Source organism: Poecile atricapillus, chromosome 17, assembly GCF_030490865.1.
Source record: "Poecile atricapillus isolate bPoeAtr1 chromosome 17, bPoeAtr1.hap1, whole genome shotgun sequence".
NCBI classification, from domain to species: Eukaryota; Metazoa; Chordata; class Aves; order Passeriformes; family Paridae; genus Poecile; species Poecile atricapillus.
In genome coordinates, this window is record NC_081265.1 from 8,694,437 (window position 1) to 8,711,080 (window position 16,644).

The 16,644-nt window shown below is 44.7% G+C and overlaps 2 protein-coding genes across 2 annotated transcripts in view; both read left to right on the forward strand.

Moving 5' to 3' along the window:
* Positions 1-4,459: 4,459 nt before the first annotated feature.
* Positions 4,460-12,196, forward strand: FN3K (fructosamine 3 kinase). Its single transcript, XM_058852569.1, has 6 exons — positions 4,460-4,711; positions 5,703-5,854; positions 7,094-7,185; positions 8,029-8,111; positions 9,254-9,376; positions 10,135-12,196. Exons 1-6 carry the CDS (start codon positions 4,565-4,567, stop codon positions 10,471-10,473), a joined length of 936 nt encoding a protein of 311 aa, XP_058708552.1. The 5' UTR covers positions 4,460-4,564; the 3' UTR covers positions 10,474-12,196.
* A 711-nt stretch (positions 12,197-12,907) lies between these two features.
* The window catches only part of TBCD (tubulin folding cofactor D), a 117,018-nt gene continuing 113,281 nt past the window's right edge, over positions 12,908-16,644 (forward strand). The window contains exons 1-4 of the mRNA XM_058852154.1: positions 12,908-13,071; positions 13,210-13,403; positions 16,134-16,184; positions 16,384-16,481. Coding sequence (XP_058708137.1) covers positions 13,226-13,403; positions 16,134-16,184; positions 16,384-16,481 — 327 coding nt within the window. The 5' untranslated portion in view covers positions 12,908-13,071; positions 13,210-13,225. The remainder of the gene's footprint in view (positions 13,072-13,209; positions 13,404-16,133; positions 16,185-16,383; positions 16,482-16,644) is intronic.

Genomic DNA, 16,644 nt, shown 5'->3' on the forward strand with positions numbered 1-16,644 from the left:
CCAGCCACCGCTGCCGAGCGCAGAGCCCATCCAGCCGCTGGCGGGAGGAGCGCCGAGTAGTCGAGCGCCGCGGGAATGGCGGCGAGAGCGCCGGGGGTGGACCGGGAGTGACCGGGACGAACCGGGACTGACCGCCGGGCCGGAGGGGAGGATGGGTGGCTCGAGCCCCTCTCAGCTTCAAAGAACTATTTGGTAAAAGCTTTCACATCAAACTAATAAAAACACAGGAGTTGCGGGTGGAACACTCTAAAACAGGATTTCCCTGACTTGACAAAACCCCAAACCAAACCAACCCCCAAAGCCAGCCACCAACACCACAGATACGTCTTGAAAATGTGGAAGTTCTCGGGACCCAAGGCCCTGAGCACCCTAACTGGACTTATAAAGTAATTTTACTTCAAGCAGGATGATGGAGCCGACAGCCTGGTGAGGCCCCTTCCAACCCGGATTATTCCATGACTGTGTGATGAGCTGGAGCCCGGACTGTGTGTGCTCACACCAGCAGCATCATTCCCCATCCCCTCTGTGCGTTCACCTCCTTTCCCGTGCTCGCTGTGTGCCTTCCGCTGATGTCGCATTTCGGATTTGTGACCGGCTCTGTTGGGAGGTGACCTCAGCTTTTCAGTGCACAACAGCTGAGTTCAGCCCCGGAGCTCTGCACAGACCAGCTGCTATAGTGTTCTTTGGGTACTCATAGATATAGAGAGAATAGTCACATTACATCCTTCTGAGGTTTGTTTCCTCAGGCAGACAAGGGACTGGGTAATGTGAAATAACAAGCCCTTCTTTGCTTTTTTAAAAAGCTTCTCCCTTTGTTTTTTTTTTTAAAAAAAGCTTCTCCTGCCCAGCGAGAGCCCCAGGCTTTACTTAATCCTTGTGGGATTGCTGCAGGTGTTCCCAGGAGCGAGGAGTGCTGCTCCAGCCTCTCCTTACCTTTCGTTTCTTGTGGCTGCCAGGAGGAACAGACCTCTGGCCTTGGGGACGGACACACATCCTCAGAAATGCTCCCTGCAGCCAGGCATTCCTCCTGCAAGAAAGGAACCGGTGGTGATTGAGGAGACTAAGGGTATAATTTGGGAGACATAAGCCAACGTAGCCGTGTTGTATGGGACAGAACTGCTCATCCTGCACCCGGACGCTGCAGAACACTGCTGAAATCTGGGTGTCTCTGGTGGAGTTTAACCTCTCGGAGCTGCCGGCAGTCGTGTCCGTGTCCGTGTCCGGCCGCAGTGGAGGTGCAGTTTCAACACCCCGACAGCTCCATCCCGCCGGCGTTTCCCGGAGCTCTCCCAGCACACGCGGCCCCGCTGGCAGAGCCTGCTCATCACCCAGGGACAAAAAACACGGGAATTCCATTCCTCACACGGGGGTTTGCCGGTTGGGCTTTCCCTGTGAGAACACTTGTTTTGACGGCACTTTTCTTTAAGCTGATAGCTCCAGGTCCTGGCACCAGTCTGGCATTTTACTGGCTGGAATTTTCACACAGAGGATGTCAGTGCTGATCCAGGAGGAGCATCACAGACTCTTGGTGGTATCTCACAGCAGTGGAGACACTGATAGGAAACTGGCATGAAGCTGCACCAAAGGATTGTTATTACTGAGGAGTCACACAATCACTTCACACATGAAAAACGGCTTGAGTTATTCTTCCACATTTCAGGTAACAATTTTGCAGATAGATAGATATTGTATCAGAAGCCTTAAAGGCTGAGTTCACATTCCTGGTATCTAATTCAGGTATATTGTTCTTCAAATTCTTCTAAAGGAAGATAAAGCCAACCCTCCCCAATTAAAGAAACCATTTCTAAAGAATCTGAAGAAAGGATTTTCCAGAAACATTCAATTTATTTATTTTTGCAATATTGTTCTTCAAGCTGTGTTTCTTTTACCACAGTGTCAGTGGCATTTTTTTCCTAGAACTTTCTCATAGAGTAGTATGAAATTTAATTTGTACTTACAGAAAAGTATTTAACCTACAAATTAATTTACCAAAGTATTAAAAAAAAACATACAAAATCATTTATCAAATTAATTACATACACCAATGAGACAAGACCTTGTTTTGCATAGCCAAAATAATTATAGGTCCATTTTTAGCTTAGTGAAGTTTGTCCTTAAAAGTTACTGAGGGAACTTCACAAGGAATCCAAATGCACAATTGTAGCACTACAGAAATTGTCGCACTATTGGTAGAATTTAACAATGATAAATACACTTTTAAGCATATTTAATACATTTTATTGTATTGAACACATTTTAATAGTGCTCGGTTGTGTTTAATATATATTCATTGTGTTTAATGCATTTTAAGTACCTCTGCCTGAATATGCAGACCCATGACTCATTTTTTTATGATTAATCACTTGCAAAAAAGACAAAATTTTATTTTACTTTTAAGTCATTGTCCAGATTTCATGGAATTAAGAATGAAATCTAATGGTATTTACCCCCTGTATAAAACCTCAAAAAATAGTGAAATCAATCGTGTTGTGCACATCAGAAACTAAAACGTAGTATGAAAATCCAGCAGCAGAATGTTATGTCCTGTCTGTGGCATTGGATGTGTCATTCATCCCAAAGCACCATTTCTGTGGTGAGCAAGCTCTAAAATAAGACTTCACGCTGTCATTTTTGTCAGTGTGGTACGTACATGGAGTGTGTGCTGCCATTGAACAAGAATCCATGTGTTCGGGTCTGGAGGGCCACAGGAGCTTGTGTGGAGCGGGGAACAGTGTCAGACTCCTTTCATACTGGGAAAAGTCCCTCATAACACCGGGAACAGCCCCCCTTCGCATCGGGAACAGCATCGCCTCACACAGGGAACACCTGTTCTCATAACAGCGGGAACAGTCCCCAATAATACCGGGAATTCCCCTCCCCTCCACCGGGAGCAGCCTTCCATCCCGGCGGGAACAGCATCCCCTCACAGCGGGAACACCTGTTCCCATAACAGCGGGAACTGTCCCCTATCACTGCAGGAACTGTCCCCTATCACTGCAGGACCAGCTCCCCCTCACATTGGGAACAGCCTCCCATCACTGCAGGAACAAGACCCCCTCACACCGGGAGCAGCTATCCCTCACATTGGGAGCAGCTATCCCTCACACCGGGAGCAGCCTCCCCTCACACCGGGAGCAGTCTCCCCTCGCACCGGGAGCAGTCTCCCCTCGCACCGGGAGCAGTCTCCCCTCGCACCGGGAGCAGTCTCCCCTCGCACCGGGAGCAGTCTCCCCTCGCACCGGGAGCAGTCTCCCCTCGCACCGGGAGCACCCTCCCCTCACACCGGGAGCACCCTCCCCTCACATCGGGACCAGCCCTCCTCACAGCGGGAGCAGCCTTCCATCATTGCCAGAACTGTTCCTTCACACCGGGAGCAGTCTCCCCTCACACCGGGAGCAGTCTCCCCTCGCACCGGGAGCAGTCTCCCCTCGCACCGGGAGCAGTCTCCCCTCGCACCGGGAGCAGTCTCCCCTCGCACCGGGAGCAGTCTCCCCTCGCACCGGGAGCAGTCTCCCCTCGCACCGGGAGCAGCCGCCCCTCACACCGGGAGCAGCTCTCCTCACAGCAGGAGCAGCTATCCCTCACAGCAGGAGCAGCCTTCCATCACTGCCGGAACTGTTCCTTCACACCGGGAGCAGCCGCCTCTCACACCGGGAGCAGCTCTCCTCACAGCAGGAGCAGCTATCCCTCACACCGGGAGCACCCTCCCCTCACACCGGGAGCAGCTATCCCTCACATCGGGACCAGCCCCCCTCACAGCGGGAGCAGCCTTCCATCATTGCCGGAACTGTTCCTTCACACCGGGAGCAGTCTCCCCTCACACCGGGAGCAGTCTCCCCTCGCACCGGGAGCAGTCTCCCCTCGCACCGGGAGCACCCTCCCCTCACACCGGGACCCGGGGTGCCGCTCACCCGCGCCGTGCCGGCAGGTCCCGTCCCGCAGCCCGGCCGGGATCTCTCCGTTCCCCACGGCACTGTCCTGCGGCGGCAGGAATTTCCGCGGGGGATCGTGAGCTCCAGCCGAGCTCCCCGCCTGGCTCATTCTCCTCCCCGCACCCCACCCGGCCGATTAGCGGATTTAATCACATCCTTTTGGGCTGAAGGTGTGGATTTCACACCAAATACCCCGGGTACAGCGCCCGTGGCCGTTCTTGGAGCTGCCTTCAGCTTCCCTCTAGTGGATTGGCCTAAAACGGGATCCGCAGGCGATCCCGGAGCTTTAAAGCGGCTCCAAACTACAAATACCAGCAGCTCCAGCACCGCTAAGAGGCCCCAGGACCCACCTCTCCTAGAATTAATCTCTCCATTTTATTCTAGCAAATATTTATAAAGAATTTTATTTTACATGTATAGCTATAAAAGCCCACGACAAGCAGAGTGTTTTGAAACATTCTCTCTGGTTGAGCTATTTTTATAGCTGGTTTTTTTTGTTGTTGTTTTTTTTTTTTTTTCTGTGGTGGGTGGCCCTTCCTACCTCATCGCAGAGTGACAGTGGCAGAAGGACCCAGACCTTTAATCCTGTTTTGCAGCAGGTTTAGCAGAGGAGCGGCTGCAGCAGCCTGGAAATGACCATGGAGAAGATCCTGAAGGCAGAGCTGAACACCAACCTCCTGAAGGCAGTGGGGAGCTCTGGAGGAGGATGCATCAGCCAAGGCCAAACGTATGAGACAGACAGAGGACGGGTATTTGTGAAAATCAACCACAAACCTCAGGTCAATGCCAGCAGATCTTATGATTGCATAGAGATAGCTTTTTATTTCAAAAGCAGCTGATCGTTAATAATACATCATTATTCCAGTTCTCAGTATTCTTTTTTAAGCTGTGTCTATTTTATATCCAGAATTAATGTTGCAGGTTTGGTTAGTGTGAAATGCAGTGTAATGCAATGTGATAACCCTCAACAGCAGGAATGAACTGTAATTACTGTAATTCCTGTAAAAAGGAGGCCAAGCACAAAGCTGTTATTGTGGTACTTGGAGTTTGGAAAAGCCCAGAACTGATTTTGCATTCACTGCATTCCTTTTCATGTTCCAGTTGGGAGGATCGATAATGGGAGGGCACAAACAGGGGCCAGTGCTAAAACTCACGTATTGTCTTTAAAGCTACAGAAGTTTCTAACATCCCCACTGCTTTTTGCATTTCTAAAATAAACTCTTGCAGCTTCTCAAGCTAAACTCTGGAGTTTTCTATTACTAAATGAATACTCAATTGCTTTTTCTAACATCACAGTGCATCGGAAATTTGCTTTATCAGTATCAAAATTCATCCTAAACTGCTGTGAAGAATACCACCTTTGCTTCAAAGATGCAGAGCACATGCTGAATATTTGTGCTGTCGTCTCCATCCAGTGGCCTGTGGGGAAAAATAAACAATTTAAAGGTTCAATGTTTACCTGATTTAGCAGTGGCCACATTATCCTCAGAGGTGCTGTTGCATCCAGGTAGTTTGGGGTCTTTATAAGAAGCTGTAAATCAGGGTGAAATGTGATAAATCCTACAACCCTGGAATGAATTTAAGAAAAAAAAAAAAAAAAGTTAGGCTTAAGGCCCTTAAGTCTTCCTCTGTGGAAGCTGCCTTGCTGCAGCTTTCTGCTTTTATCAAGAGGAATTAACTCCTTGCCACTTTGTCAAAAGTCTGTTTTTTCTAAAGTACTCCTTATAGACATCTATGGTTTAGCCCAAGGATATTCTTGTTCCTTGACAGGCTAGAAAAATGTTTGAAGGGGAAATGGCAAGTTTGGAAGCGATTCAGAAAACCAAGATTGTGAGAGTGCCTCAGCCCATCAAAGTGATTGACCTGCCTGGAGGAGGAGCCATGTTTGCCATGGAGTACCTAAAGATGAAGCACCTCAACAAGTATGTGAATGCATCTCTTTTTACTATGTTTTGGGACTTTTTTTTTTTTTTAATGTCTTACAGTCAGCCAGGAAACTTCATGAGCAGAGTCACTTTATTCTCTCAGAGACAAGAGCTTCTCTCTGTTGAGATCTGTGCTTCTCTGTGTACATATTAAAATATATAAATATATGTATGTATCTATCTATATATGTGTGTACACACTCCTTGTCCATATTTTGCTTTTCCTGCACTAGAAGTGGAATGAGATGCTGCTGCAGTGAATGTAATTACAGCTGAATTTGGCTCATCGTTCTCTCATGAGATTTTTCAATGGAGTTTCTTTTCCCAGCCCAACAGATTTCTTTAACCTTACAGGCTTCTTAGGTCTTTGAAACCTCTGCTTCTCTAAGTAGAATCTTCCAGCATGATTTAAGCCATGATTAAGATGACATGAATTAGCATTTCATCTGTCAGCCAACCTGAACATGGAATTCAGGAGTTGTGTGTTGCTGAAAACAGATTTTCAGGAACACTGCTGTGTTCCAGGCCTCCATATGGGAACAGTGTCATGCCTATGGCTCTTCTGGCAGCTGCTTGTCCAGCCCATCTATTTTATTTGGGACAGTAATGGCAATTCCACAGCTTCTACAAACAGTTTATTCTAATCCAGCTCACCATTCCCAGAAAGGATTTTCCAATGTCTAACCTTAGTCCTTCTGGTTGCAATTTTAAATCAACCATTTTCCTCCATTCTGGGCATGGAAAAAAAATTAGTTTCCATCCTTGAAACTCTTGTTAAGATACCTGTGGAATATTTAACTGGTTTTAGTTGTCTGCCTTCAGCATCAGGCAGCCTTGATTCTAGAAGCCTATGGCTTCTTTTCAGACTTACTCTTTCAACTGCTGTTCAGCTGATTTGGAAGGGTAAAGCCCAACAGGAGATACCATGTTCTGTTCTCTGCTGATAGTGGGGCTGATAAGGAGGAGCACAGATCCTCCTGCCCTTTCTGCCCTTGTTTATATCACCTTGTGTTCTCTTTACCTTTCTTGCAAGAGCATTTACTGTGTTTGTTGTATTATCTGTGTCTTCAGAGCTGTTATCAAGTCATTTGATCCCTGTTATGTGCTTGTGAAATTGATTAAGGTTTTATGTTTGCCAAAAATAGCCTTGGTCATATTTAATTGAGGTTTTTTTTTTTTCCCCTGTAATATTTGTTCACTTGTTTCAGTTTAATTTTGGTTTATTTGATCCTACAGATACTCTTCAAAGCTGGGAGAGCAGATAGCAGAGCTTCATCTTTATAACCAGAAACTTGGAGAGAAGCTGAGGACTGAGGGAAGCACAATTGGTAAAGCATTGATGTAATGTACTCAACCAAAAAAGAAGCAATTCCTGTGGCTGTGGTACAGCATGACTTTCAACTTTCCTAAGTCAAACTGACAATTTGGGCTCTTCTTCAGTGTCACTGAAACCATTCAGCCTCATGCACTCTCACTCTCTTAAAATGTTCTTGAGCTTACAGAAATCTCATTTTTTGCTTGCTGTTGGTTTAGATAATTAACTAATTGCAGAATATTGTCCCTTAGTAAATGCAGAATTAAGCTCCCCTTTAATGATGTTGTTCTTAACTCAAGTAGAAAAATACTTAAAAATTGCTGCTCCTCAAAGTGAATTAAAGCATAAATGAAAAAAGAATCACCTACATAAAGAATTATTTTTTTGAGTTGTTACTATTAAAATCAGAAGTACCAGTATGTATCTGTGTTGTTCCCGTGACTTCAGAGGTGGACTGGGTCTGACTCTTAGTGGCGGACAAATTATAATCAATTATTTTTGAGTGAAGGCCAAATTCCTGGCAGGTCCCAGATAATCTCTGAATCAAACTCAAGCCACATTTAATGGCAGCATGTCCAAGTTCCAGAACAGCAGATTGTGACTCTGTGTTTGGGCTCCTTTCCTGAATGTCCAACTCCTTCATCCAAAGCAAACTCACTGACTGTGACTGACTATGCCTCCATTTCCATTCAGCATCTTCAAGTCAAAAAGATTTCTTGCCTCCTTTAGAAAGGGTTGTGACCATGAAATAAGTGTAACTTATTGCCCAAAGTTATTTTTTCTGCCTTAAGTTCTGTGTTTTCAAACTTTACCATGTAAAGATCTCAGATCCCCTAATATTTATTTTGTTCTACAGGAAAAGGAGCTGGTCACTCTGAGGCTCAGTTTGTGGATCAGTTTGGATTCCACACAGCCACTTGCTGTGGTTATATCCCACAGGTATGGTCTGTTCCACAGCTGTGAAAGCCAACAGGCACTTGGAGAGGTCTGTAAACTCCTCATACCTGAGCTTGCTTCATTTTTCTGCAGCTTTCTGACCACAACTTTGCTTTCTCTGTTCTATCCCTGTTCCTTGGTACTGTGCATGTGGCCAGCAGGCACAGTGGATTGAGTGAGAATTTGGAATGGTGGTGCTTCTTTAGCTTGGTGATACTTAAAAAAATCAGTGTACCTTCACATTCCATGTCTTGGTTTTATTAACCCCTACTATATGGATCACTCCACTGCTTTTGGAGAGCCTCATCATGTAATGTCTCATGAGACATTGGAAAGGGCTCTTGGAGATAATTCCACTATTTTCTGGCTCTCACATATCTGGATTTCATTCTATGACTTAACTGAATGAACCTCCAGTGTCTCAAACTCTTCGCTAAGTACAACTTTTCACCAAATTAGAAGCATGTTACTGTGGACCTGATTTTCTCTGAGCCTGAGAGAATTGCAGGCTGTCAGTGGCAGATCTGTTCCCAAGAGAAAGTTTATTGGGAGATCTTGCACTCAACAACAACATTTGTAAACCATCTTGCTTTCTCAAAACAGTTCTGCATAACTGTAGATAGTGTGTTTTTCTCTTGTCCCACCAATGGGACAAGAGGTGGTGTTCCCTTACCCAATCATGTTAACCCTGTAGTGTTAGACCCTATAAAAGCTAAAAAGTTCAGAGAGTAAAAGCCCCTTTTCCTAGCAACTCGCAGTGTGTGCTGTGAACCTACATTGATACATCGTGTCCAACAGCGACATGTTGCCCAGTAAAAATGAATGAATACTTCTGCATTTCCAGGAAGATTTGAAACTTGACATTGAACAACTGAAATGATCTCACCAGAAACTCTCCCTCTAAAATACATTAAAAGATGAGAATGAATGAAAATAGCCAGAACCACAACTTATATAAAGAGAGCCCCACCAAAGTGTAAAGGAGAGCAGCACTCCCAAAGCAAATGATGTTGCTCTGCATTGGTGACAGTGACAATGTCCAGGGCATTTTGTCAGCACTGAATGTTTTAACTGGATCTCTGTTATTAGCACTGAGTGCACATATGTTAAAATTGTGTGTGGCAAACTTGTGTTGCATTTTCCAGGTGAATGAGTGGCAGAGTGACTGGCCATCCTTCTTTATTCGTCACCGACTCCAGGCTCAGCTGGATTTGATTGAAAAAGATTATGGAGACAGAGAAGCCAGAGAACTCTGGTCACAGCTAAAAGTATGACCATGTCTTAAATCTGTTTTCTAGAATTTCAGAAAATGTAATTGTGAAGGTGTTTTATAAGTTTTATAAGTGATTTTCCCAACTTGGAATGAAGAGCAGGGTCTAGATGACCTGTACAGTGGGTCCAGCAACACTGTTAGCTGAACAGAATTCCTGTTGCTCTGTCAGTTTTTATAGATAGGGGGAAAAAACCCCTGTAATTCAGCATTAATGTTTATTTCTGAGCATTGAGCTAATAATAATAGTAATGTGGTAAATCCTAAGAGCTTGGTGTTATGAAGTGGGTGAAATTCTGCTGCCTGGAAGGGTTTGTGTTTTACCTGGCCCAGGCTTACAGCTGGTTTCAGGCCATGTTCCATGCAGCAGACAGGGAACACCAGGGATGCTCCCCCTCTCTTCTGTTCATTTGCCCAGATGCTTACTGCAGTCCTTTTTGCCATTGAAACTTCTTAGTTTAAATAATTTTATATTTCTCATGACAGCCAACAGTATCCATGTCTAGAAACAATATATCAGTACCAGGTGTTGATACTAGACTGTGAATTAAATGCTTTGCTAAGCTCTGTCAAGAGCAATCCAGAACATTTATCACTGGCTTCTTGTTGTTGCCATCAATGTCCAAAGCAGTCCATGAGGGCTGAACACAGGCAGCATTTGGCCAGCTCAGGCTCTAATATGCTACAGTACTTTATTTTATTTGTTATTTTCTTCAAAACTCTTTAAGTGTTATATGTCTGTTTATGCTTTTTCAGCCAAAGATTCCTGAAATGTTCTGTGATGTAGAAATTGTTCCTGCTCTTCTGCATGGGGACCTGTGGGCAGGGAATGTGGCTGAGGACGACTCCGGGCCGATTATATTTGACCCTGCCTCCTTCTATGGCCATTCAGAATTTGAACTGGCCATTGCTGGAATGTTTGGGGGGTTCAGCAGCTCTTTTTTCTCTGCCTATCACAGTAAAATACCCAAAGCTCCAGGATTTGAGAAACGAAACAAGTTGTATCAGCTCTTTAATTACATAAACCATTGGAACCATTTTGGGACAGGGTACAGGGGCTCTACCCTAAACATGATGAAGAAACTTCTGAAGTAACCAGGTACATTTGGGAAATTCTGACACAGTCCCTTAGGAATGAGCAGCCCCTGCTCATCCCAAGTACCAAAAACTTGGAATTGATGGTAAAAGACCTGATATGGAGAAGGTTTAATGCACTTTTGAGCCTCACTAACTAAGAGCAATTGTGTAATCTTTAACTTTGGCACTAGTTTCCCTGCACAGATTCCTCCCTGCTGAAGGAAAGGGCTGCACTGTTTGTCTGTCATGGTTCCACTGGCTTGGAAAGCAGCACAACAGTCAGCCTGCCCTTGCTCTCTCACCTTGTAGCTGCTGTGCTCCTGCTGTTGTTCCACAGCAGCATCTTCCCAGTCCTGCTGCTGCTCCACCAGCAGTTTGCTACAGAGAGCTGCAGTTGTGGCACAGTGGTGCTGGAAGTAATAACAAGTTCTTATGTCTGCCCTTGTTAGTTCTGGCTTAGTTTTCTGTCTGTTCCCAGCCCTTTTCCCATGGTCTTCTGTTTCCCTTTCGTTTTGCATGTCAAGTGTCCTAGTCCAAAATTTCAGTCAGATTCTGTGAATCTGGAAACATTCTCTTTTTAATTTAATGAGCAGACAAGGCCCTTTAGCTGCATTTGGCAACCATATGTAATTAATGATATTTCTAATATTTATTTTGATTGAACATAATTTACTCACATTCATTTTTCTCTTGATACAAGAACTGAAATTGCAGTGGTATTTTCTATAAGGATGTCTAATTCCTTGGTAATTATAATAATAATTACAATAATTCCTGTACAGTCAGAAGTAGGTTGTTACCACTCAAAGCTGATAATAGCATTTCATCGTTTTAGTGTGATATTTTAGTGTGTTGTACTACAATAGTAACATATTTGAATAGCATTGTAAAAAGACAGCAAAGTGTGGGAGGGAGGCTCTGTGGCTGGGTGAGAAGCACCTGTGGCTGCTGGGTTGGTTGGTGCTTGATGTTGATTTTCAATTTTAGGAAATGAGTGCAGTGGGCAAAGCTGGTCTGTTGTGCCACCACTGGGTTATGGAAGGAATACTGTCAAATCTGATACATTTGTAAGGGGTTTTATTGTTCCTTACTGCTTTATTTTTACAGTAAACACGAGCAGTAGAAATTTGAGGAGAAAAGTGTTCAGCAAGATAATGGTGTACAATCTGAGCTAGAGGACATCAGTGACTCTGGGGGGATTTTAATGGAAGAAAGTGGCAAAGAGAGTAAAAGTAAGTGCAGTCCCACAAATTAATTAGAAGGTTTGGGTAAGAATGATCTGAGTATTCAGGCTTCAGATGGCTGGCATGATTAAAACTAAAATATTCTGTTCAAAAGTGCTCAAATATGTTTAGGCTTTTTTCAATTTTAAATGGTCGTGCTATAAAGATTAAATGAAGTTTAAAATTTGATGTTGTAATTGGTTTAAAACAATTGCACTTTGCTCTCTGTAAATATGATACAAATAGTGAAAAACTTTTACTTCTTTTGAATCAGGGGAATCTGTCAAAGTTGGTTATAAAACTTAACAGAACTGAAACAGTGGACAAGTGGAACTGTAGGGTTAGAACATAGCTGGGATTGTAGCTGATGGCTGGAAAATCTAGGTCTGAGGAAAGAGCAAAGTGCATGTGCACTTTTTGGTGTTTATGAATGTGAACAAACCGACCTGTAGCACCCTGGGGAGTACTTGTGAACTCAAACTTGTTCTCAAATAAAACACTCGCCTTGCAGAAACCCAGCATTCGGTGTACATGTGTTTTGTGACTGTGGTTTGATTGCATGAGTTTGAGCCTGAAGATAAAATATTTGGGTGTGGATGGAGCTGTTGGATAGCAGGAAAGAGCCACTACCTGTTCTGACATCCTGGCTGGGCTGAAGTGCCTCCTTGAATTTCCTGTATAATCAGTGCAGCTGTAGTTGTAGCTTTCAGGGTTTGAATGTTGTTTCCAGAATTGTATGAGGTTTGGATAATGTGTACTGATATTAACCGTGTAAAGCAGTGTTTTGGTGTGGGTGGGGTAAGGAATGGTGGTCACGGATAACGGCATCATCCAGCTGTCTCCCACACACCTTGTGCAACCGAGGTTGTCCTCATCCTTGTCCTTTTCCCCTGGGGTCCCTGTCCCCATCCCTGTTCTCTTCCCTGGGGGTCCCTATCTCCATCCTCACCCAGTGCTTGGGTGCCCATGCCTGTGTCCCCATCCTTGTCCCATCCCCAGGACCCCATAGCTGGGTGTCCCCACGCTGGGTGTCCCCATCTCCAGCAGGTGTTCCTGTCCCGGTTGGGTGTCCCCACGCTGGGTGTCCCCACCCCCGATGTGTGTCCCCAGGGCGTGTCCGCCCCTCAGCTCCCGGCCACCCCGCGCAGGGGCCGGGCCCGCTCTCGGAGGCGGCGCCGCCGCCGCCTTTAGTCCCTCCTGGCGGCCCGTAGCAGAGCGGGAGCGGCGGCGGCGCGGGGCGGGCCCGGGGCGGCAGCGGCGCTTGTCCCGGGTGCTCCCTTGTCCCGGGTGCTCCCTTGTCCCGGGTGGTCCCGGGTGGTCGCACCGGGCCGGGCCGGAGGGGCGAGGGCAGCGGCTCCGGGAGCCCCACGGTGCGGGCCGGCGGCGGAGGCCGGTAGGGCCGGGTGGGGCTGCGGGAGGGGCTGCAGGAGGGGCCGCATGGCGGGGCCGGGCGGGGTGTGAGGGCGGCGGGACCGGCCGTGCCCGCACCCGGAGGGGCGGCAGAACTGACCCTTCCCTCTGACACTGGCAGCGCCGGGCCCGCCGCGATGGACGGAGCGGGGCGGGAGCCGGAGGAGGGCGAGGAGCGGGAGCCGGGTGCCCTCAGCGACAGGAACATCCTGGACAGCTTCACCGAGAGCCGGGAGGTCGCGGAGCTCATCGGGAACCTGAGGGAAGTGTTCGGGGAGCTGGCGACAAGGGAAATGGCCGTGCAACGGTTCATAGGTAAGCACGGCTGCCAAAGGGAGTGGTCCTGCTATTGCTTGATACAAACATTTTATTATGTATTGTTAATTTTATTATTTCTGATTAGCAAAAAGGGGCCAAACCGTTAATTTCTGTGTCAGTGATAATGCTGGAACTTTATCAACAAGTAGTTCAGTTGGGTTTTATGCTCGTTTTGTTTTCCATATAGATATTCCTTTATTACCTGGTATTTAACTACTGTAAATGAAAACTTAGGTCTTAGATTCCAGAATTCTGACTCATGTTAGGCCTCCAGTTTCTTATTCAAATTCAGGCCATAATTTAGTTAAAAGTTTGTATGTCTGTCAAATAAAGCAACTTTTTTACCTAATTACTCATCGAAACATACCCATTTTGTGCTTTACAGTGTCAATTTCCTATTTTTACTTTTTAATTGCATGGGAGATGTGAAGAGTGGCTGAATCCATACAGATCATGTATGTTTTTCCAAGTGAAGGTAGCTTGATTTCACTTTTGTGAAAAGGTCTAAGGAAAGCTGTCTGGGCCTCGGCTGAATCTGGAAGGGCCATAGTGAGGTGCAGGTAACAGTGTCCTGGATGACCAGCCTGTTTCAAGGCACATCTGTGTGTTGGGTCAATATTCTGATGAGGTGATTTGCAAAATTTCATTCAGTGCTTCATGTATTTGCAAACTGAATTTAGCAGACTGGCATTTTGCAAGTATTTTTGCAAAGGATGGTGAAATTGCAAAACTCACAGTCAAGATATTGACCCAGCAGCTTTGTTTTTGATGACAAGAAGTGAGGTGGGCAAACAATAAAGCAGAACCCCCCAAATTTGGAGATCTGACCCTGAGAAATCTTTCAACAGCATTATTGTGGTTGACTGAACTGACTGTTCCATCTAAATGATGGACATGTAACTGCTCAGACAGAAGTCCCAGGGAGTCACATTGGTGAGGTCGTTCAGCATCACAGAGGAAATGTCACATTTCAGTGGGACAGGGAAAACCATTGCTGGAAAATTCACCTTGCTGTGCCTCTCTGTGTTGTCATATTGCATGAAGCACTTCTGTGCATTTAAATTGTATTTATGAGCTTTCTGCCTGTATATTGTTGCCTAGTAAATACAGGCTCAATATACTTAAAAAAAATACTGTGTATGTGGTTCAGTATTGGGTTATAACATTTAGTGTGCTCAGGTGTCATTGATCTTTTTGAGAAAAAATGTTCTAAATCTGCCAAGAGGCTCAATGTGTGGGTTAGAACACTGAAACTTAGGGAATTTCTTTTGTTTGGGTACAGAGAACACAGTAAGTACTCATTCCAGAGGATTTAAATGAAAATTTTCAAAGGATTCAGAAAAACTAATGCTGCTCATTTTTTGATGAACCATTAGAAAGAGAAGTTTGGGAAACAGTTTAATCTGCAGCTACAATTTTGTAGGAAAATATAGGAATATCTCTTTTGAAATAATAGGTTTAGAGGATCTGGTTTAGGTTCATTCTCTTCAGCTTTTATATTTGGGGTTTTATTTTATCTTTGTTGGGCTGTGACCTGGGAAAATAATTTGCTCTTCAATGTCAGTTCTGCTGGAAAGTTATTGCTTTGGTGTTGGAATTCATGTTCTCTGGTTCTGCTGTTTGTGTGCAGCTTAAGGCATCATTAATTAAGGTGGGAAGTCAGTGATGGTTAGAAGCTCAGGTTTCCCTCTTGATGGCCTTCTGGTATCCCAGTGGAATTGCACAAGGATCCTGTTGGATGGTCTGGTGTCTGAAAGTGGTTGTGCAGTGTCATCCACTGGTCAACTGCAGCACTGTTGGCTTTCAGTCATGTCTTAAATGTAAGTGTTGATGTGTCAAGCAGAGAAAAAGGACAGAGTGAAGTTGTTTACGAGAGAAACAAATACAGAAAAGGGGAGGTTAAGGAGGTTTTAATTTTCTAATTCAAAAGCTATTTTCTGACCAAATGGCTAAAATGAGCCAGATAGTCTCTAGTGCCACACTGGATCAGTTAATGATCTCCTTGGGAATCCATCTTTCATTTCTGTGGCTGCTTTTTGTTGATTCTGGGTTTAAATTGAAAAGCTTTTGTGTCTGAAAGCTTTCCAAGTTTTCTTAATTTTTTTTTCAATATAAATTTCAATTTGTCCTCTCGAATCAGTATTCAAAAGGAAGAGACCGTGTTACTGGCAGCAAAACAGAGTAAGGGATGTGAACAGTTTTGAGGAGCACAGTGGTAAGAGCTGCAGTTTGTGTTTGTTGAGGTTAAAATTTGTTAAGGATTCTTTGCTCTTTGCTAAATTCTTTTTCAAAATAAGAAACTAGCTCTGAGATTGTGAGGCACACTCTCATTGCAAAGTGTTACTTGTGGGAGGTTTGTCCAAGGAAGTTGGAGAGACTCCTGGGGGTGGCTTGATGGTTCAGTAGGTAGAGGAGTGCAGTGTGAGGGGGACAGACTGTGCTTGTACTCTTACTTGGAATTATAGACTGCTCTGGGTTGGAAGGGACCTTAAAGATCATCTCATTCCACCTGCCCTGCCATGAGCAGGGACACTTTCCATTAGACCAGGCTGCTCCAAGCTCCATCCACTCTATGATTTTTTAACTTTGTGACCCTGCTTACAAGTGGTGGCAGCTCAGGGATGCAGAAATCTTAAGCTGAAACTGTTCAGAATCAGAGGGTATCTCACAGTTAAAGGTCTGGAAGAGCTTTGGAGTAGTTTATTACAGATATCTTTTAATTTCCAGGCATAATGGACAAGTACCAGGAACAACCTCACCTTTTGGATCGCCACTTAGGTAGGAATGTCATCCTTAAATATTTTTTCTGTCTATACGTAAAAATCTGTTACTCTGTAAGATCTGGGTTTGCATTACAAGATTGCTGTGGCTGATAGTACTTCTATTTTATAGTTGTTGTCTCTCTCTGTTCTATCAGAAGTACAGGGAACTCTGTGAACTGCATGTAGTCTCACTGGTTTTTCTCTCCTTCCACTAGAGGGAATGATGAATTCCTTGTTGGCAATAATACAGGACAGTGGATCTCCTCCTCTACTAGTTCACTTGGCTTTTAAATATCTCTACATCATTACAAAGGTAAAAAAATCCTAAATTTAATGTTCTTTAACTGAAATTAGTAAATTATTAGTATTTTCTTTGTTATTTTCAAAAATATTAAAATAAGTAAGTGTCTAATCTGATTAAATATTTTAAACTGTATTGTGAAAGACTAGTTCTCTTGTTTCCCATTTTCATCATG

What these genes read in the sequence shown, in the direction of transcription:
- FN3K (XM_058852569.1), top strand. Translation starts at nt 4,565, where the DNA reads ATGACCATGGAGAAGATCCTGAAGGCAGAGCTGAACACCAACCTCCTG. An exon ending in AAATCAACCACAAACCTCAG is followed by an intron (nt 4,712 to 5,702) that starts GTCAATGCCAGC and finishes GTTCCTTGACAG; the next exon opens with GCTAGAAAAATGTTTGAAGG. An exon ending in AAGATGAAGCACCTCAACAA is followed by an intron (nt 5,855 to 7,093) that starts GTATGTGAATGC and finishes TTGATCCTACAG; the next exon opens with ATACTCTTCAAAGCTGGGAG.